Genomic DNA, 20,841 nt, shown 5'->3' on the forward strand with positions numbered 1-20,841 from the left:
TCGGACATGCACATCGTTTTGCGAGAGCAGTATTTCCCAGCACACTTGATTAAATACCTCCCCTTGTTATTTATTGCCCATTAAGCAACAGATCTTCAGCATGTACCTTCGGCAGGCAGATCTTTGCTACCAACTGCAGAGCTCAGCATGTCTCAGGCCACAGCATTTACTGCAATGATCTCGATGTGGGGCTGCAGCTGAGAGCTCCAGCACTGCAGATCAGGGACCTACTTCAGGTACGCTGTGTTTTGCATGTCTTGGTACATGTGATAACACAGAAGATGTCCAGAGGTGTTTTTTTTTTTCCTCTCTCCTTGAGGAATCTCTCCCCTCGATGCTGCTGGAGCTGCAATCTACCACAGCACTTCTGGGCTGCAAAGTTTCAAGTGAAACGGAAGGGTGGGGGAAGGAATGACAAGTTCTTTTCACTGAAATTCTCTCCCAAAATGGATTTGGCAGAGCCCAGCTCTGCTGATCTTACAGCAAGGTTTATCATTTGTGCAGGCTGCTGCCCGAAGGGGGAGAGGATCTTTGAAGTTCTGACTGATGGAAGGGTCTCCCCCCGCTCCCTCTTGCACATATTTTAAGGGTGGGGACTGAAAGATGCTCAACTGCCCTGAGTCAGGAAATTACACGACAAATTAAACAATTACGTGTTTTAGTGCCGAGCAGCTACTTGGATGCTTAGTGCCACACATGCATTTAACATGAGCTCCACGGGCATTTATGGTATGGGTTCCCCATTACCTGCAACCCAACATCACATGGCTTTGCTGCATTCAAGAGCACCTTTGCTCCTCTATCTACACCTTGAGGAGATTTCTTTATCATGCCTGGACACTGTTGGAGTGACAAGGACTATTTCCTTAATTACTGTACATTGATAATAGCATTTACTCTGGCAGCTCCAGTACTATTCAATCAAGTAAGATTCAATACAAAAAAGCTGATTTGCCAAAAAAGAGATTAGCATAAGTGCCTACAGTCACATTCTATTTTTGAAGGTAAAGCTACTGTGTCTGTGAGCTTGCTTGTGGGAACTTTGTAAAGAGAGATTAATCTAGTTTATCTCCTTCAAAAGATGTTTGGGGAAATCACAGAGAGTCAGTGTTTAGATTCTTGATAATATTTTTTTTATAAACACACACGATAAAGGACTGCACAGAAAGTGCTAATCAGAAGCAGGAAGGTGCATTTTTTTTCTCTTACGTGAATGCAGATATTTGTTGTGAAAAATTCCGCGCTCTCTGGTTTGCTGTTGCTGTTCTTTGTCATTTGATCAAGTGGTGACTGTGGCTGCTGCACTTTAAAATTAAATGCTATTATTTATGGTAGAACTTGTGCTAGTTAAAAATGCAGAGCTCAGCACTATGTGCGTTTGTAAGCAGAAGGTTAAGCAGGACGTTTTAAATGGTAAAGCAAAGGGCTTAATCAAGGCTGAAGAGCAAAATGCAGTGGGATAACAGATATAGTAAACAGGCATTAATCACCGTACAGGCTTAATCTAGGTATTAGGCAGTCTTGGGGCTAATACGAAGGCTCACTTACATAAGGATTCATTCTATCAACTCTTAAGTATGTGAATAACTTTATTCTTGGGAGAAATTTCCACGAAGTTAGACACACTTGCAAGACCGGGCCCATATTCTGCCTTTGTAAAATGGTCATTGCACAATTATTTTGCCTGAGGGGGATTTCTGAATTAGAAGACACATGCAGGGGTGTGGCTCAGGAAGGAAAAAATTGGACAGCCAGAGCATTAGGAGCCACTTTTCCATGTTTTTTCTCTTGACGCTGTCTGTTCCTGTGACATCCAAATCCCAGCTAAGTACTGCTGGTCAAGGATGGGCCAGATAAAATCACGAAGCTGCTATCATCTCGTGGGAGACAGCTCATTGTCTTAGTGGCAAATTTAGTGCCTACAAATCCAGGCTTAGAACATAGTCTTTCCCTAGCCATAATCCAGCACTTGCAGACTGGATTTGTGTTAGTTACTGATGAACTGAAATTCCAGTTTTAAGAAGGTAACAGCACATCCACAGGCATGAACTTCATTAAACAAAGTTCATTTATTAGATGCTTAGAAAGATTGAAATGCTTCCACCTTTAACTTGACATCAAAATTCCAAGCCTTCATATGAATGTGCACGTCATGTATACTGACACCCCAGCACAAGAGCCCCAGCCCCAAGGAGGGATGTGCATCCTGGCCAAGCTTACTACCCCTGCAACGGAACATGTAGACTCACAGCAAGCACAGAGTGAGCTAACCTGAGGGAAGGAGAATGAGATGGAAGTGGGGAATGGGATAGATGGCCGCAGTTTATCTATTCAAGGAACAGCAAGATGAAAAAAAAAAAAAATCCACAAACCTTTAATTGTGAATGTAGAAGAGGGACAGTGATGTAACTGTTCCCAGGGAACACTATTCTTATTTTGTAGAGGGAGGTGAGCCAAGATACTTAAGCTCTAGAGAACCTTTAACACAGGAAGCTATTTATCATAACAAGCTTGGTTGATACTGCTCCCATACTGAACCAATTAGATTAGCCTATTTCGTCATACTTCATAACTTGGGATGATAGGTTTCCAAGCATGGTACAGTGCAGTAATTGAATTTTGATCAAACACACATGGCCCATAACCCAGTATGTGAAACTTTCAGAACAGTTCACAGCTTTTAAATATCCAGTCAACATGTTGCCAAAAGTACAGGATGTACTTGATGCAAGTGGGAGAGGAGGGGGGAGCACGAGTCCACGCCGTAACTTGGTACAGCTGTAAAACAAACATTTTTTTGTTCCGATTCTGTTCCTACTTTAGTGAAGGAGCTGGGAGGAAGACAGTGAATGTCAAGTAAGTCGTTTTTCTCCCCAGCCCCCACGCCCCCCAGGCACACATTTCCCTTTTAACATTCTTAGATTACCACAACCTTTTAAATTCACTATACTGTACTTTCATACTGTATTAGACACACCAGCAATTATGTTTGTTAGCATGACACATCCATTGCTTACACTTAGTTAACAAAATAACTTAAAAGTCGCATGCATCATCCTCTTAATAGGGTTATAATCAATGGGACCATGGAACGAAAGCCCTAAAAATTACCCCCCACCTCTGCATTCCCTGGGCTCCTGCCTCTGCCAACACAATCCATATGTCGGGCAGTCTCTTCGGGCTCAAGGTGAACACTCCGTTCTTTGCAGTCAGTGATCTCTTCTTACATGTTCCTGCTATGTTTTTCCCCACAGTAAATCCAAGGAACTTTGAAGAAAATTCTGCGTAAAGGAAACAGAATACATTAATAATTTAATTCATACTACTCTCCTGACTGGGGGCAAAACACCCACCACAGAACAGGTTCACAATGAGGAACCTTGTGCTAGGCTTTATGCTGAGTGAGTTATGGCCATCCATACCAAAACTGCTCTCTGGCCTCACCTAACGGCCTGGCATGCCTAAGTGATAAGGCAGGGTAACCACAGCCCCTGCAGACGGTATCTGCTGATTGCCTAGCTCTGAGTAATTTGGCCCGAATGGCAGCTGGAGGCAGAGCATCTCGGCCACCCAAAAGGGAAGCGAGGGCAGGCAGAACCTCAGTTTTAGCGGAGCTGGTGTAAATGGCATAAAAGGTGGGAATTATTGTGAGAGACCTCCAAAGAGGGTACGATCACACGCTTTACCCAAGAGCTTCTGACTGCACTCTGTGGATCATCTGCCTCTATGACATCTTGTACTCGTGCTCTGCAGTACAGCTGTGTAAGAAAAGCAGCCATGGGTTCCAAGGTACTTTTCGGAGGTAACATTTCATTCAGCCATGCTATTGGCTGGGGACAGGTATACTGCACAACTACAAGCACCCTGTCTAAGACAGAGTGCAGGAGGATGCATTGGAACCCCTTTTCCCTCCCCCTTCCACTCTCAACTAAGTTATGATGCTGCAGAGAAAGGACAAAAAAAAAAGGAGGGGCGGGGGGGAAAGAATTCAGTGTTCAGCTTATCAAACTCGGTCTGGGTCTCAGCTCAAATCAAGGTTAAATAGGCCTGTTCTAAGCCTCTTAAAGATAGGATTTATATAGTAATTACAGTAATGGAAACTGATCTTGATAATTTTTATATGGCCTAGAATTCTGCTGTGTCATACGCATCTGCAGAGCCCAAGAAGTGCGCTTCTCAGAGAGCACTGCAGTCTTGAAAGCAGCCATTCGAATGTATAATGGAGAATTATCAGAGTATGAGTATGGTTGAGATATAATGAACCACAAAGAATCAGAAATCCTGGGAAAAGCAAGGCGCACATACTTTAGGAAAGTTGTGTCTAAAACAGTTTGTTTTCTTGGAAGTTTCTGGAACCACATCTTCATCACCACGCTGCAAACAGCACTGAGAATGCCCCTGTATTTTTATATTTCCTCTCTTTTCCTTTGCTACAGCTTTAGGTCTAGAGAGACCAAAATGCTTCTTGGCCAGCTGCAATCCTCACATCCTCTTTCCAGTTTTCTCTGTTGAGCAAGGAAAAATACAGGAGTGCTGTCTCTGCTGTACGGTAAAGAAAATCTTCAGGAGATTTGGAGATCTGATAGGGGGTTTGGCTCCACCTTCAGGAAGCAGAAGGCAAAGAGACAACACGATTTTAAATTTCAGACATACTTTCTGCCAAAACTAAGCCTACAACACCCTTGTTGAGACATTGATTCCTCCCCAGTGTGTCTTTGCTTCGTGCAGATAAAAGATTCCCTAACCTGATGCCGTGCTATTTCTACGGTTTTGATTCAGCTCTGAAGAGTCCAACTCCTCGTGGAGCTTCTTGAGAACTTGTGGAAGGATGTCCCGAACCAGCCAACAGATCAACGAACAGCTGACGTGTGGACAAAGAAAAGCAGCTTTGAGGTGAGAAAATTAAGTTGCCACACACAGGATGTTGTAGTCCTGTATCAATTATCAGCAATTTACACCCTCAGTGCTTAGGAAATTTTCTTGTATACCTCACAGAGATTAGAAAGGTTCTCTGAGTAACACAGATGAATTGAGAGGAAGAAAGCTGGAGGAGTCTTGATCAAACTTCAGCCCAGCAAAATACCTGAGTAAGACTTTTCTCCCCAGATTCAGGCAGTAAGTGCAGAAGATGCAAGCTAACCAATCTGTTATATTTCACCTCTTGGTTGAGGTTGAAAACGTTTGAACCTGGAAAGTAGTAGCTGGTTAAAAAACATTATTTAAATGAATTAAAATGCATTCTTTTAAAGAAGCTATATAGTAACCTTCTATAATGACAGAAATGACAAAGCAGTTAGAGATGAGACTACCCTCAGTTTGAAAGACATTATCTTATGTATCAGTGAAGTAAAAGGCAATCACAATTGGTGACAGTCCTGTAAGGCAATGGAAGTGTATGGCTGCTAGTGAAACCGTGCCCTTTCCCCAGTGGGGCACTTAAGCCCCCAACCCAACGTTAGCGCATTCAACATCGTTTTCTGGAGGAAACTAGTTTGAAAACTGCACAGCAAGCAGCAGGGATGGCTCTCAATGCAGAAATGGACTAAACACCTAATGAATCTAAAAATAAAGTAATAAAAAAAAAACAACGCTGGGAAGAGATGTGAGGAGACTGAATAGACATCGCTGTGTAAGCAAATATAACTGAATATACTCCTGAGGAACAAAGGAAACAATTCTTGATGGGGTGACAACAGATGTTCTCCAAAAAAATTCTAACGGAGCATTTCAAACACAAAGACTTTCCTGTGGAGCTGAGAAGTTTTACTGGCAGACACACTGGTAATCCATCTTTGGAAACATAATAAACCCTAACATTTAAGGTGCTATCACGTCCTGAAGGCAGAAGTGATATCTTCATGTAGTAAGCGGTGGGTGGTGGTAGAGAGGGAAACAGTTAAGATAACAACATGCTGTCACAAGAAGTTGTTGTAGCATGGTCTTGATTTAAATGGCTGGAGGGATAACTAGTCAGAGAACTTCTAAAGCAGCCTTTAGAAAATGTGCTCTCTCCCCAGGTGAAAGATATGCAGGTTGGTCTCATAGAACAAACACAATCCACAGCAACTGGTGAATCGTGTGGGCACACCAAAGTGCAGCCACTTGTACTGTGTGAGTGAAGGCAGTGTGTCCAAAGCCAAATGTTCCTATGGGCTACAACCCTTTCACATCATGGTTAAGCATATTGCAGAAAATTCTAAAATGTAGACTGGGGAGAAAAAAAAGTCCTTTTTGCAATGACTGAACTGCCCTGTTACTCTGGGAAGATCTTGATTTAATTATTTAGTTCCTGGCTTGGTTCTGCTCCACTTTGTATAACCTTTTAAATGTGAGGCACTTCAAATTCTTGTTTTAAACTCTTCATTTTTTTTATGCCTAAGATACAGAATAATAGTTCTGTCTTTTTGGGTTCTTGAAAGATCTCCTGAGCATCTGCAAGACAAACATATCATTTTTCTGGAAACAAGGCAGGAGGATGACACAGTATACTGTTTAATTGCTTTTATCGCTTTTCAACTATTTTTGAGAAAAAGCAACAACCAAGAGAGAAGATTATTCCAGTGCAGTAGGAGCCATCAGAACCACAGAAACACTAAGATGGACAAGTTGATTGACAGGTGAATGCTAAAGCAGACAGCAACACAGAAAATCATCATAGGACAGACGTTTTGGTAAATATTACCGTAGCCAATTTATTATTAACACAGTGGGACAGCTTTACATCTTGCATCACACTTTTCACAGTCCTTATGGTAAACGTGCCGTATCTGACAATTACAAGATGAAAACAAAGACCTCACTAACTCTGTACTGGCCCTGCAGTACTTATCTACTTACTCAGTTAACCCTCTCTAAACTTCAGCTGTGCAACTAAGCAAGTGTGTTCAAATATATAACATAATTTCAGTCATGTCCTATACAAGCTGCAAAGGTTATGTCATCTGTGACATTAATTTCTACAAGACACTGCAGAAAATGGAGAGGGTTGTGGAAGAAGTGGAAAGTTGTTAGTTCGGGAAGAGGATGATGTGGAATGCCATCTAAAGAGAAGAGAAAAACCTTGTGCTAATGCTCAAAATGCCGTTCTATCAGCGGTCACCCTTCTTTCTTGCTGCTATGACAGAACAGTGCAGTCCTGAGAACTCAGGAGGTACTGTGAGAAATCACAAATGGAGGATTGGGATGAAAGAATCCTATAGTGGCTTTTTTTTTTATTCTCTGGATTGGTTCTGGATAAATCTTCTGTTTCTACAGAAACACTGTAAATTAACTTAGAATAACTGATCTTTCCCTCTGCTGACCACTTTATTTCTGGGAGTAACAATCTATCTGACAGACCTCTTAACTAATCATATTTTCATCTGATTCACACAAAATGGTCCCAGCGTTCTTTTAAAGATAATGAAGCACAAGATGGACTGCTGCAGTCACTAAGTCAAGCCCTCTGCTACTTGTACATATGGAGATCCATTTTAAAATGAAATCTTGTGAGACGAGTTCCCCGAGATCTTTTTTTTTTCAAATTGAATTGCACATAGTATTGTGCTATTTTCAGAGCTGTATTATCAGCTGCAGCGTTAGAAAACAAAAAGCAGACAAGTCACAGGATGATATGAGCCATGGGATTTTATTTGATTCAAGCATTTATTTTCCATCCACTTCCTGTCTGGTTTTGAAAGTGCTCATTTCAGAAACCAAAGCTGACATGCATAAAGAGAATTCAGTGAAAGACAAAGGGGAGATGCAACAAGTATCAGGCAGGTAAATGAATCTAATGGAATATTCTTCTCTCTTTGAACCCATAAGTAGAGTGTGTTAGCAAGTATTCCAAAATTATGTCTTTTCATGTGAAGGAAAGAATTAATGTTAAGTACAAAGTGTTTTGTGTGGTTGATTCTCATTACATCATACGTCAGGTTTCACTGATTTGGAAAGCAAAACAGGATTTTTATTTTACAAAGCTTCCTGTGCACCAAGTCTTAATGTAGGCTTAAAAGAGACTAACTAAAATCAATTCAGGCATCTAATTTTTGTAAAATATTGGTTGCAAACGCTAATAATGTTCTGAAAGTTTCATCTGAAAAGCGAAAGGATAGCCCAAATTATTGAAGGAAATCTACACTTATGTTTATAAAGCGTGGATGTGTCATTCAGTTACTGCTGGTTTTCATAAAAAGGTGAAGGCAATGTTTAAAATTGGTCAAATAGCATCAAGATTCTGTTGACACGTTTTCTGTCTCTGTGTATATATTTTTCTTTGAAGAAACATCCACGTAAATCTTGGCTATCCTAAAGAATTTGGTCAAAATGCTTTGAAGGACACAGGATTTATTTCACAGAAACACAGCTGATTAAAAAGAAGAACCTTCTAAGGGCTTTATTCAAACAAAGAATTCACTTTTTGGACATTCTATATCTGTAAAACAGATGCATAAGTTTCTTTTCAAAAAAGAAACTCTTTTGAAAAAGGAAGTATGTATTTTACTATGGGTAGTTGCAAGGGAGGGGGAAAAAATAATAGTTTTAAAAAAAAAAAAATCAGAATAACCATAACAGCTATATGGTATTCTAACCTCGGTGCACCCCAATGGTCACCTTTCTATTTCATCACCCATGGTACTATTTTTTTAAGTAGAGATGTTTCTACTGCTGATTAGCACTGACCAAATTGTACAGCTTGCCCCAAATTTGTCTTCAAACTTTACAGAATTGTTTCAGTTAAAAGGATTTCACATGCTTTGCCAGCACAAGTTTCAGGGCCACCTGGACTTTACCTAACAGAATAGAAAGAAAGGCCATTTCTGTGGTTTTGGTTCATTTCCAAACTGTGATGCACACGGTTCTGAAGACAGACCCAAGTGCCTTCCTGGCCCATCCATGCTAAAACTCACTAAAACTCACACTGGTTTCAGTGGACTGAAGACCAGCGTAGATCTTCAGAACTACCTCCTTCCCTCCCTTCAGCCCTGTAAATTATACTGAGGTATGGAATAACATTAGTGCAAATTGCAAAAGTCTGCTTATTTCATAACTGCACAACCTCACCACAAACTACGTGCTCACAGAAACAGAGCAGTCAAAGAAACCTGGCTCCTTTGTGGTAAACTCATTCACTTGATGAATTTTCATATTTTATCATCTTTGTTCAACGTGTGTCTAATCAGTTCAGATGAAGTGTAATTAACAAGTCATCAGCGATTCCAGTGGACAACTAGATCCGTCTGTAAAACTAAAGGACACTTCTGCATGTGACACTTACTGCCAGGGTTAAGGGTAGGTCTGCATTTTCCTGAACGTCGTGTTGGTAATAGTGAGCCGTGTGAGCCTCGCTCCGTAATAATCTATAATGTAACTAGAGCCATCAGAAGGTCCAACAATCTACAAGAGAAAAAAAAAACCAAGACTTTTCAATATAAAGTGAAATATATGCTTTGTGCTAATGTCTCAATTATTGCTAATTTTCCCATCATAAAATTAGTCATGCTTAATTACCCAAACAGAAACTAGATTTATTTTGAAGTTATGCCGTAGTTTAACTATTTTAGCAAGCACTGTCTCAGGAGGAACATTTCTCTGGGGCTTCTAATCAACCAAATTACATAGCTGGTCACTGCTGCTAGGTTAAGCTGATGAGGATTCGAGTCACAAAATCAGGCTTACAAATGAGGGGGTCCCAAACCACTTTTCTTGAACAAAGGCAGGCAGGTGGGAGAGAATTAGGCTGATGACAGGAGTATTTGAAATACTGCACAGGTAAGCAACAGAGAGACGGAGAGAAGATCATGGTGTTTTTGTTCTGGAAATGCTAAACTGATGGAGAGTCACCAGGGAGATGAATAAAGAGAGATGAAAGATACTCTCAGTATGTCTGTAAGCCATGAGGCAAAACACGTCGATAGTAAAGAAAGGAAATTGAGGATACACGTATTTTAAAAGTTAAACATTTTTCTCTTCACCCATATAAATAATTTCTATATCCTCAATGTATTTTGAGTTCACGATAGGCGATGCATAATTTGTGCTCATGGATGCACTGTAAAATAAGACAATTTGGCAATTTTATGATGTCACAAGATGTCACCTCAGCAGGGAATTTAACCATCAGGAATCCTACAGCAACGGCTCTCTGGTGATGTGGGACTTAAGTCTGAAGAGGCAGGAAGAAATGGGCAATGTCTTCTCAAGTGCATGTTGCCTAAACATCCCAGGTAACAAAGCAATGTAAATGCAGAGCTTCAGGACTCTGGGAACACCAAGACACCTCTCAGGTGTCACAAAAAGAGCTCAGAGGTTCTGACACGCTGAATTTATGGTGCTACAGATTCCGAGCTATTCTTATTTAAAGACAGTTCTTTTTCTCATCTTAATACAAACAATAAATATCTTTTGCACCTGTGTTCTACAATATCAAGCTGAAACAGAGCCACAAGGAATGCCTTGATTTTTCAATACACAAGAGTTTTTAAGGTTAAAATGCTAATAAGGAATTAGTAATCAAAAATTTAGCAGATTTGTATCTTGCTTTGAAAGCACTGACTTACCTGCATTGAAATAAGTATGAAATCAATTAAGCTACCAATTCCACAAAATCCTACAGTGCAGAACTTTAACAAACCTAAAAAAAGAAAATAGAATTTGTTGCTTTAAGCCAGCGTTTATGAAGTCTGTATGCTGCTGGTTGCAATCACATCCCAACTCTCCACTATATATATATTATATATATATATATTTAGAAACAGAACTGAAGTCAAATATCTTTAATTATCAGGGGAAATACCATCCGAACATGCATCCTGAATGCACTTGAGAGATTAAAGTAACGTTCTTTTAAACTGATATCTATTCTTAAACAAGTCAAAAGTTGATAATCAAGATACTGGAAAATTTCATTTCTTTGCAGAGAGAAGAAAATCCCAACTTGGGCTACAAAATTTACTTATGAATAGAATAGAGGGAGACTTTCTATTGTGAGCTGGAGCATGTAATGATTTGACTTACAGAACATGCTACTTCAGAAAATCGTTTTAGTATCACTTCTGTAATTTTGCTGAAATATGAATTTATTTTGAATATATATACATGTGCATATACAGAAATACTTCTTTTTAATCAGTATTCCAAAAAGGGTGGGGGGGGGGTTATACAAATAAATGAAAGATTCATAGAAAATATATGGGAATAGCAACTAGCAAATAAATGTTTCATTGAGAAGCAGGCAACTTTTGGAAAGTGTGTTCAGAACAAGATTGACTTAATTTTTTTTACTTTTTTTTAATATCAGTAGTTTCTTGTACAATCAATATAATACGAAGAGTACTATAGATGTTACAAGTTGATAGTTGCTGAGCTAAGCAAACATCTAAGTTATTTTGAGAATAAGAAGACATTTGTCTCTTTACCCAGGAACAGGCAGTATGAAGAGGAATCCATCTCTGCTGCACTTATGTTAGTTATAGGCCATACTGCTCAGAGAAAACACTACAAGCATATCCTTACAGTACTTCCAGGGACCAGTATGCTTCTGAGACAAGGAACAAGTATGCTGATAAGAGCACCCAGGGTAGTATCTTGTGCCACTTCTTGCCCAGCAACAAGTCGTGCTGTGCTGCTAATGCCTGACATTAGTGAGAAAACACACCAGTTTTCCCCAGCCAGCTCTCAGTCTGACGCCTGAAGGTCTCCTGACCTCTGCCTCCTCCTCTGAGCTCCCCTCTCCCTTGGAAGCAGCAATCTGCCCAGCATACCACCTCCTCTCCCCCATGCCCTGTTTCTGTGGCTACACATGGAGAAGAGTGGGGGAGTAGCGGCTTGCACACTGTGGGAAGAGCATCTCTCCGTCTGGAGACAGCTCCCATCGCTGACGAGATGAAAAGAGCTGATTTATAAACTTTAGCAAGACAGTTTATCATCATTCCATGGAATGACAGTGTCATCAGAGAGAACAGAGAAAATACATCTAATGACCAAGAGGATGAATAACAGGACGGTCTTTCAGCTGATTAAAAGAATAGCCCACATGCATATTACAGCTGAAGTTGTGCCACTTAAACGTGCAAAAACTCAATGTAGAACAACTCATCCCCAGAAACTGACGGGTGAGATTTGCTGTGGTCAGATATGGTTTGCCTGGTATCAGTGCAAACATTACATAACAAAACAGAAGGGACAAAGCCACCAAAAAAAAAATGACTAGCCTTAGGAAAGAACAGTTAATTAAATACTATCAAATCCTTGGTGACCACATTTACTCTGTTACTACCTCAAATGTGGTCACCACTGAAAATATTTCTTTGTGACACTCATTATGCCATTTTCTCCAGCTGCAGTCCCAGAGCTCGCGGTCAGCTCACCTTTTAGGAGCCCAGCAGTTCCCTTACCACGTCAGTTCCAGCAGTGGCTCCAGTTCACTCAAGGAACTGTCTGCATCCTGGTGAGCCACCCAGTGTTACGTTACTGGATGCAGAAGTACTATTTCTGAACGTGGCACATGCTTCTGGAGTGCAGGGTAAAGTCCATTTTTTTTCCTGCCCACAAGCAGGTCACACTGAGAAAATAACCTGCTGCAAAGCACGGGGGTAAAAACAGCAGTCTTAGGTGGTAATAACTCAAGTTTAGTTCATAGTGTGCGGGAGAGGAAGAGCTGCCTTCCTAGTTTCTTCATATTCAGTAGCTTGTTTGTATTTGTGCTCTCTTTAAGATGAGAGGAGGGGGGAAAAGGCAAATTTACACTCTTCATTATGTTTGCACAAAGTATTTAAATGCTAATCCCTTTCTTTATCATTTTTGCCAAGGTATGGATGCCCGAAAAAATAATTTGCCACCGTGAAGGAGTCCAATTTATTGATTTTATTCTTCTACTCTTGATTTTTTCTTGTTTGGCTTTTAAAAGACAAATTTTTGTCTTTAGAGGAGTTTAATTTTAAGTCTTTTAACTTTGAGTACTGGCTACAGTATATTCCTGTGGGGTTAGTAAGCATGAGCCATACAGAACTCCTATATAGGAGCAGAATATTTCTATCTACTGCACTGCAATATATTGCAAAATAAATACTGCAAATTATTATTCCAAATCCAATGATACAACAAAAATGTGCACCTGAGCAACTCCCAGAATATCTTCTTATGAAACAGATGGACAAAATCAGAGCTAATTATGGAATCTCGAGGAAAAAAGACACAGATGTGAACCTGAGATTAACCAGAAGAAAAAATAACAACAACAAAACAAGGATTTCTATTTGATGGGCAGAAACTCAAAACTCCCAGCTGACATGTTCAGCTTTTTCAATTCATTGCTGCATGCTATCTAGACTTAAATTTACTCCATTTGTCTGGCTCAGAAACAGAGAAAATCCAAGACAACAAAAGTAGTTCTAACATACTAAATGTCTCCACATTATTTAAAAGCCACTGGCACCATCTCCGTGGGAATCAGGTCCTAAAAGCTGTGAGAAGAGGTAGTTCCTATTAAAGGTCCCAGCTTCTGCAGAACTATTAATACCATGTGCTATCTTGGCGATAGCACTTGCCAGAATAAATTCTACATCCCCAAGCCCCAGGTTTACCATAAAGTTTGTCCCCTGTTTACCTGTTAAAACAAAGCACTATTTAAGTAGCTGGCACATCAGCCAAAGCCACTCCTGTTCCACTGGCTGAAGAGAACGCAGAGTTAAATACCAACATAAAGCAGAACAAATGGCAATAATCATGTTTGCTTGTGAAGGTTTTATCTGCTGGACAGCTATGTATCCATTTGTCATCACTGACTCCAACAGGATAGGAAGCAGAGGCATAATAACCCAGGATTTTATCTTATTTGAAAAAGAAGTAAAGATTCTAGATGTAAATACCAAAACTATGACAGTCAGCACTTTTTATTCAAAATATATATTCACACAAACAACTCAGTCATTACAATAAGCTTTACCTCAAAGTAAAAATAAGAAATAAACTTACCTAAGGCAGGATAGCCTAGATAAAATCTATCTGCTCCCAACCATCCAAGGAATAAGGACAGAGCAACTGCCACTTTGTAAGAGTATCCATTACTGCCAAAAGAAAGAAGAAATGTAGACTGCAAAATATATGCACTCCTATTTTTGAAAATTAAAGTAGTGACTCATTTGCTGCTTCAGTTAAAATAATTCAAGTCAGATTTGTTATTTATCTTAAATTAACAGAGACAGAATTGATGTTAAGCTTTCAAACTTCACAGACATCTTCCATAAAGCAACCTCGGCTTTCCCAATTCTAGAATACTCTTGCAGAATACTGATTCCTATGATCGTTATTCTGGAACTAAATCATCATTTCTTGTCAAGAAAGACATAATTCAGTTGCTGATACATTCCCAGTTTTACAGAACATTTTCTAATAGGTCAGCCCTATTGAGACAACACCGGAAAGCTAAGAGGTGTACGCACACTGTCTGTAGGCATTAGCCTCACATCCAGCCAAATAGAGAGGAACGGGGTAGACAGGTGAGATGTCAGCAGAGACAGTAATTGCAATGAGATCTGAAGGAGAAATGAACCATGGCCACTGGCTGAAGAAGCCGCAGGAAGGATTCAACAAAAAGGATCAGACGTGTAGCTATCCACGTTCTGCACACTAAGGGCAGTAAATGGCACGCGCTCTTACAAATGAAAAGAACTGTGAATTGTACGAGGACGTCAGTGGCAGGCAGACACCTGGAAGTTACGCATCCCATGGCCAGTGACACCGAACACACAGATACAACAGGCTTCCTGAGATCTACACTAATTGGCACCGTTCTTGCCCACAGCTGGAGTGATGTGGCCACCGAACCATTTGCAATTTTCAGTCACCGCTGATGTGAACTCTATGCTAATAGGCAAGCTAGAAATGTACTATCGGTACTGAAACCATCCTTTGCTGCATTGGCAAAAAGCTACTCTCTGAAAAGAGCAGAAACCCAAATGTAATTAGGACTTTAAAAAATTCAACAATTTACTGTTCTGATATGTGCATTAATATGTGCCAGCAATTACTTAATAAGCCCAAATTAAACTCTTGGTTGACAGTTGAATAAAACATAAGAGTTTCACAAAAGGCAGTAGCTGAGAATGGTCCAAGCACCTTTATTAAGTGCTTTCAATGCCAAATAAAGATCTACATTTTTGCTTATTATCTAGATTTACTGACTTTAAAACTTAATGGCAACATTAAGTGATTAAACGATGACTCTTACCTCAATATTTGTTATTTAGTGCTTATTAGCAACATAGGACATACTGGGCATTTCTGGAACCTAATGTAATGTAAGTGACCATCTTTAGAACTGTCTTGTTTCCACTGTAAAGAACACTAATCGTTTTACTTAAAGGTTGAGGTAAACTTGGAAAATGTTTATCAACTGAGATGCATCAAGAAGTCATCCAAGGACACCAATACATAGAACTCTTGCATAAAAGGTGGGAACACGGTTATAGATACTCCTGGTCAGAAACAGTAATGAAGTAAACTTAGCATCAACGCTGCACTGAGATGCTTTGAACAGGAGAACAATCTGCACTTCAGCAACAAAACTGAAGGGTAAAAGAAATCTACCAGGAAGTGGAAGCATGTAAATGCTGTTAACAAGGGTGCATCCACTCTTGTATATCCTTTCTTATTCATTCTCTCAGATAAAAATATGTGCTGAAGACTAATGCAGCAAGTAAGAAAATAAAACTTCCCGTTAATCTAAAGCAATTTCTACAATTGGGTAAAAATGCAATTCCTTTTCAGTTGCTTTTCCAATTTTTCTTACTTATTGGCCTATTCAGTCTTCCTCTGTATGTTTCTCCCAGTTTCTAAGTAAAAACATCTCTTCCTGCTCTTCATACCAGTTGATACTACGCATGGGGCTGCTCTATCTGATGGTGTTTTCTGTGCTGTTTCAGCACCTCTTAGCACTGCTGGAAGGCCTGCCCACACTAAACTTCAGGACTTGCACAGCCTACCATTCTAAGGGCTTCTTGCTTGGAATGCTAACACTTGAACAATATATATTTTGAGTAACCAGGGCTTGAACATATTAAATGCAATATACGATAAGAGTGCCAATTTGGGGAATTCTAGAATTTGGCAAAAATCTACCTCCAAAACATTAAATTAAAACCAAATCAAATCAATCACAGCTCCCACTTCTTTGCTGTAGCAACATGATTAGTAATTACAAGCTTTTCCATGAACAAATACTAGGAGCAACTGAATTTGAACACATCCTCTTGAAACAGACTCGTGGTCTTGATCAAAAAGAACAGGATCCCAGAACTGCTGCTAAATTAGGGTTTTGGCTAAGGACAGCATGCTCATCTGCCCCTTCCAAAAGCCAAGGACAGAAGTTAACCTGCTGCCCCCACACTAGGACGATCCTGCTGTAGGAAGATGCCTTCTCAAACCAATTTTCTGGTTAAATGATGTGCAGTTATTTGTGCCAGAAGACAGCTAGTTTTCATCACATCTCAGATAAGATGTTGGAAAGTCTCCAAAAAGCAGCAGAAAATGAAAGCGTGTCGTTGTAATATCAAGCTGGAGAATACTGCTTAAAATAATGTTTCTAAGACTTAAGTAAAAATACTTTATAAAAGGTTGGTATAATGAGAAATAATTAGACTTTTTCAACAAACATACATATGAAGGATGGCCATATTAATCTTGCTGCCAATTTTACCTGGTTTGGAAGCTTTACCAAAGGCATGCCTATTTAACTCTTCCAACATTTACAGCTGAATTTCTTAGAGCTTCCAGAAGGCCCACAAAGGGTCTCTTACACGTCTGTCATACAATCATAGGATTGGAAAAGCCGCAGCGAGTTGTTTTCATAGTTCAACCACTGATTATTTTATTACAAACAACAGTCACTGTAAAGTGACAGACATCAGAAGAACAACATATTTCCTGCCTACATAGATTGCCTTTAAAAAAAAAAAACAACCAATTTTATTAAATGAGTGTAGTTCATCTTATTTTCAGTCCCCATTGCAGATGGGACTGAAACACAATTGCTTCTGGATAAAAACGTGACTGAAGTCTATTTTGCTAGCATTTAAATTTGATTAGATTTAATAATATGTTTTCTACAATTTGCTGAGCTCTGTTGAGAAGACTATATACAGAGAAAATATTTATGAAACTAAGAGGCAGAGCTGTTCTTCTGAGTTAGACAAATTATTGAGCAGTACCACACCAGAGTTATCTGCCTACTAGAGCAATACCAGGGTTAAATTCTAACCCTAACCCTGTGAATACACTGCAAACATTGCAACTGGAGTTGTAACTTCCACAAATTTCAGAGCTGGACAAAAGAATAAGATTCCTGTGTGAATCTAACAAAAAAAAAAAAGAAGAGAGAAACAAATGGTGCTGACAGGTGTTCGCTGATCATTACCACTGGCCAGTTGGAACATTTATTGGTGTCCAGAGCTTTCTGTTGCTCACAGTGTATTTCAGAAAAAATACTCTCTTAAATAACATACAAGACTTGATAAAACACAAAGGTTATTCAAAATTAGAGAGCAATTCCTCTAAAAGAAATTTTCAGGGAACTGGAGAAAGACTAAAGCTCCCCAGTATTCAGGCATACAACCTAAGCTGCAGCTACAGGCACACTTCAAATCAGCATGAACTGGCTGCTGAGCAGTGTAGTAATTTCCAGCCCTCCTTCATCCACTCTTTCTTACTTTGATTTAGCCTCATCCCAGTTGCTTGCTGGCACAAGCACTTGAAGTGACTGTACTGTGATTCAGACTGGGGAACTGATCCACGCTAGTTCAAACATAGATCACTTCCCTGATTGAGTATACAGTGGAGTACCTCAGGGAAAGGGAGAGGAGTCCTCAGACAGCTCCTTTCAGCAGCTGTGCTGATTTTAAGCATATGTGAAATGTAGCCTCAGAATTTGTAGCAATTCTTTGCCAGAGAAAGTACTAAGGTAGAGCAAAGACACAAGCATAAACAAACAAACAAAACGTGTCCAACACAAAGGCAGATTTACTTATAAACACACATTGTTTCCTTTTATTACTTATAATGTTTATTTGGAGATGAAGTACTGGGCAACACGTGTACAGTATTTTATATTCTTCCCTCTGTCAAGGCATTGTACTGTTTTAGAAAGATTTCAATGTAAAACAGGCAAAATATTACAAAAACTGATGGCGTACTTACACATTACGACATGCAATAGGCTTGTAAAATCCAACTTCCTGTCCAGTAAAGACTTTTTCTATGCCAAGGTAATCTCTGCAAGTAATATTTGGTGCTGGCAGGCACTGAACTGAGGACAAAAAAATATTTGAGATTAAGCAGTTACTGACTGGGTATCGTGGAATTTTTCTGGCAAGACACAAAATTACACTGTACAACAGCTTTGATACAGAGCACACACAGGCATGTTATGTAAAAATTTTTTTTAAAGCAAGACCTATGACCAACTTGTCTTTTTGCACAACACAAAACACAGAAACCTAATTGCTGCCAATTCGGTTGCCATTTCCATTTTTGCTTCATTAGGAGACAATGGGAAATCTAATAGAGAAAAAGAATCATGAGAACAGTCAACTATTGGAACAAGCTGCCCAGAGGGATGGTGTAATCACCATCCTTAGAGGTTTCCAAGATCTGAGTGGACAGAGTCCTGAGCAGCCTTCTCTGAATTCATTGCCATCCTGCAATCCTGTAATCTGAGCAGGAGGTGGGACTGTATGACTTCCCGAGGTCTCTTTCAACCCAAATTATTCCATTATTCTAAGCCGAGGCTTGACTTTTAAAGAGCCAAAGTGGAAGGCACAGCAGAAAACGACATCTGCTAAAAATCTGCAATGTATTACTGGAATATTTGACACTCTTCAGCGTTTTAGTGAGTTGTTTTAAAAGAAAAAAAATCCAGTCCTTTACACACTTTCTATCATCTTTCAATACTTGCAAGTCCTGCTGATTAGTTGCAATAGAACTGCTAGCCAGGTTCAACATTTCTTTCTGGATTTTCCAATAAAGCCAAGAAGACAAGGATTTAGATTTTTTTTTTTAATTATTTTTTATTATCTCCTTATATTGCATCCCAAAAAATTAAGTACAGTTTGGATGCTTTGAATTAAACCCCTATTGGTTTGGATGATGAAACCCAGAAATGTTTATAGACTGTAGTAGTGCTTCAAGGATGAGCTATGACTATGAGACTAACTTTTTATCTCACAGAAAATACTGTAAGAGGAAGCGACTGAGATACTATGGGGACAACCAAGCCTGCTGTATCTGTGAAAATTCTATACAGATATAGAAAAGAACATGTTAATTAATTTTGCAACTTTAATTTTGCAACTTTCCCCACTCTGAAGAAAACATATGGTGTATTAAATGCAGTAATATGGTAATTGGTTAGACACAACTACCAATCTGATTAAACTGCAGAACATTCAGCTCACTGACTGGCTGTTTATCATCAGGAACACATATGAAATAAACTAAGGGACCAATTTCGGCATGTTTCTGTTGTACGCCAAAGAACATCAAAATAAATGTAACTGCTTTCAAAACAGAGCCTCATGGCACCAAAAAATCTTGATGACGGAGGGCACCATCTTTCCTCAAGAGAAATTTTAAAGATTTTGAGTCTGTTCTGTCAGTTCTTCTAATAAGTGTGTGCAAAACAGCGTATGACAGGGATGGCTTGTTCTTATCACAGGAGTGGAGAATGGAGCCTGGAGGATATAACATACTTTGAAGAAACTTATTAGAAACCTCACTTACAAACGCCCTGCTCAGAGTAATTCTTTCAGTAAAGCATCCAATGTATGCAAATGTGTAAGCTTTCATACTAATGACATTATTGATCCCATGTTTTAGAAGCTCAGCTAGCAGGTACACAAATGTATGAATTGAGTACTTCCTTGGAAAATGCAATTACCATCAATATATGTTAGAAATCCTTACCATATGCCGTGTGATTTGTGCAATTCATTGGTTCCTGTGTGCTATTGTCTATTTTAGGCTCATCACACATATATGTTCAGGCAGTTGAGGAAAACATTTTTCATATCAAACACTCCAACAGGTTTAACGCTCATTTATTCCTCCCTCTTTCACCTTCGAGGATTTAAGACCTACCTTGATGTCAGCCTCCCTTCCTCCCCATCCCCCCAATAGAACAGCACATCGCCATGCTGCAAATCTGCTAATCCAATTTAATACACCGTTGTATTGCATAAGCTGTGCGTTAATTAGCACTGCAGTCAGCACGACCTGAGGGAACCACAACATTTATCTGTCACAGCCTCTGCGTTGGGGCAGCATCCCGACCTCATTTCCTGCCTTATTTCAATACAGAGCAGCTTCAAACTGAGGCATTGGGCTGAGCGTCCTGACAATAAAAATAAGAAGGTAGGGAGGACACGGGTCCCTCATCCAATAGCATTTTTTCGTTGAAAAACGAACAGCCCGACCCTGCTCGTGGCCACACACCACACCAGCCCCAGATAAAAGCGTGGCACAGCACACGGCTCCCTCCCACCCCTTCCTCAGGGGCTCCAGGGTTGCTCTGACCCCGCTCCTGTCCGTCCCTCACCCCGGCCCATCGCCATAGTAACGCGCCCCGCCCGCGCTCAGGATATTGCCCCAGCCGCAGCTCCTCGCACTTGGGCGGCGGCTCCGGGCTCGCCGCTGCGTTCACGGCTGCGAACCACAGGAGAAGCAGGAACAGGGCCTCCAGCTCGCCTCCCCGCCGCCCCGGGCCGGCCGGCAGCCGGGCGGCCATGATGGAAGGAGCGGCGGCCGTCAGCTGACCCGCGGGGAGGAGCGGGTGCGCTGCGGGGTGAAGCGCTGCCTTCGGGGGGGGGG

At 40.2% G+C, this 20,841-nt stretch overlaps 2 protein-coding genes across 3 annotated transcripts in view; one reads left to right on the forward strand and one right to left on the reverse strand.

Moving 5' to 3' along the window:
* Nucleotides 1-1,110: 1,110 nt before the first annotated feature.
* On the reverse strand, nucleotides 1,111-20,758 carry TM2D1 (TM2 domain containing 1). The gene is made up of 7 exons (XM_085231946.1): nucleotides 20,612-20,758; nucleotides 19,939-20,008; nucleotides 18,175-18,283; nucleotides 13,957-14,048; nucleotides 10,542-10,615; nucleotides 9,260-9,378; nucleotides 1,111-3,281 (listed from the first exon to the last, which is right to left on the reverse strand). The coding sequence occupies exons 1-6, from the start codon at nucleotides 20,756-20,758 to the stop codon at nucleotides 9,268-9,270; spliced, it is 603 nt and encodes a 200-aa protein (XP_085088072.1). The 3' UTR covers nucleotides 1,111-3,281; nucleotides 9,260-9,267.
* PATJ (PATJ crumbs cell polarity complex component) overlaps nucleotides 20,665-20,841 on the forward strand; it is a 142,999-nt gene continuing 142,822 nt past the window's right edge. The window contains exon 1 of one of the 2 annotated variants that reach the window (XM_085231934.1): nucleotides 20,665-20,803. The gene's annotated coding sequence lies outside the window, so the exon portion shown is untranslated. The remainder of the gene's footprint in view (nucleotides 20,804-20,841) is intronic. The other variant, XM_085231937.1, reaches the window with a different exon arrangement.

This window comes from Meleagris gallopavo, chromosome 10 (assembly GCF_905368555.1).
Source record: "Meleagris gallopavo chromosome 10, MGAL_WU_HG_1.1, whole genome shotgun sequence".
Taxonomy (NCBI): domain Eukaryota; kingdom Metazoa; phylum Chordata; class Aves; order Galliformes; family Phasianidae; genus Meleagris; species Meleagris gallopavo.

What these genes read in the sequence shown, in the direction of transcription:
- TM2D1 (XM_085231946.1), bottom strand. Translation starts at nt 20,758, where the DNA reads ATGGCCGCCCGGCTGCCGGCCGGCCCGGGGCGGCGGGGAGGCGAGCTG. An exon ending in CACAAATCACACGGCATATG is followed by an intron (nt 18,284 to 19,938) that starts GTAAGGATTTCT and finishes TTTTGTCCTCAG; the next exon opens with TTCAGTGCCTGCCAGCACCA. An exon ending in TCTAGGCTATCCTGCCTTAG is followed by an intron (nt 10,616 to 13,956) that starts GTAAGTTTATTT and finishes TTCTTTTTTTAG; the next exon opens with GTTTGTTAAAGTTCTGCACT.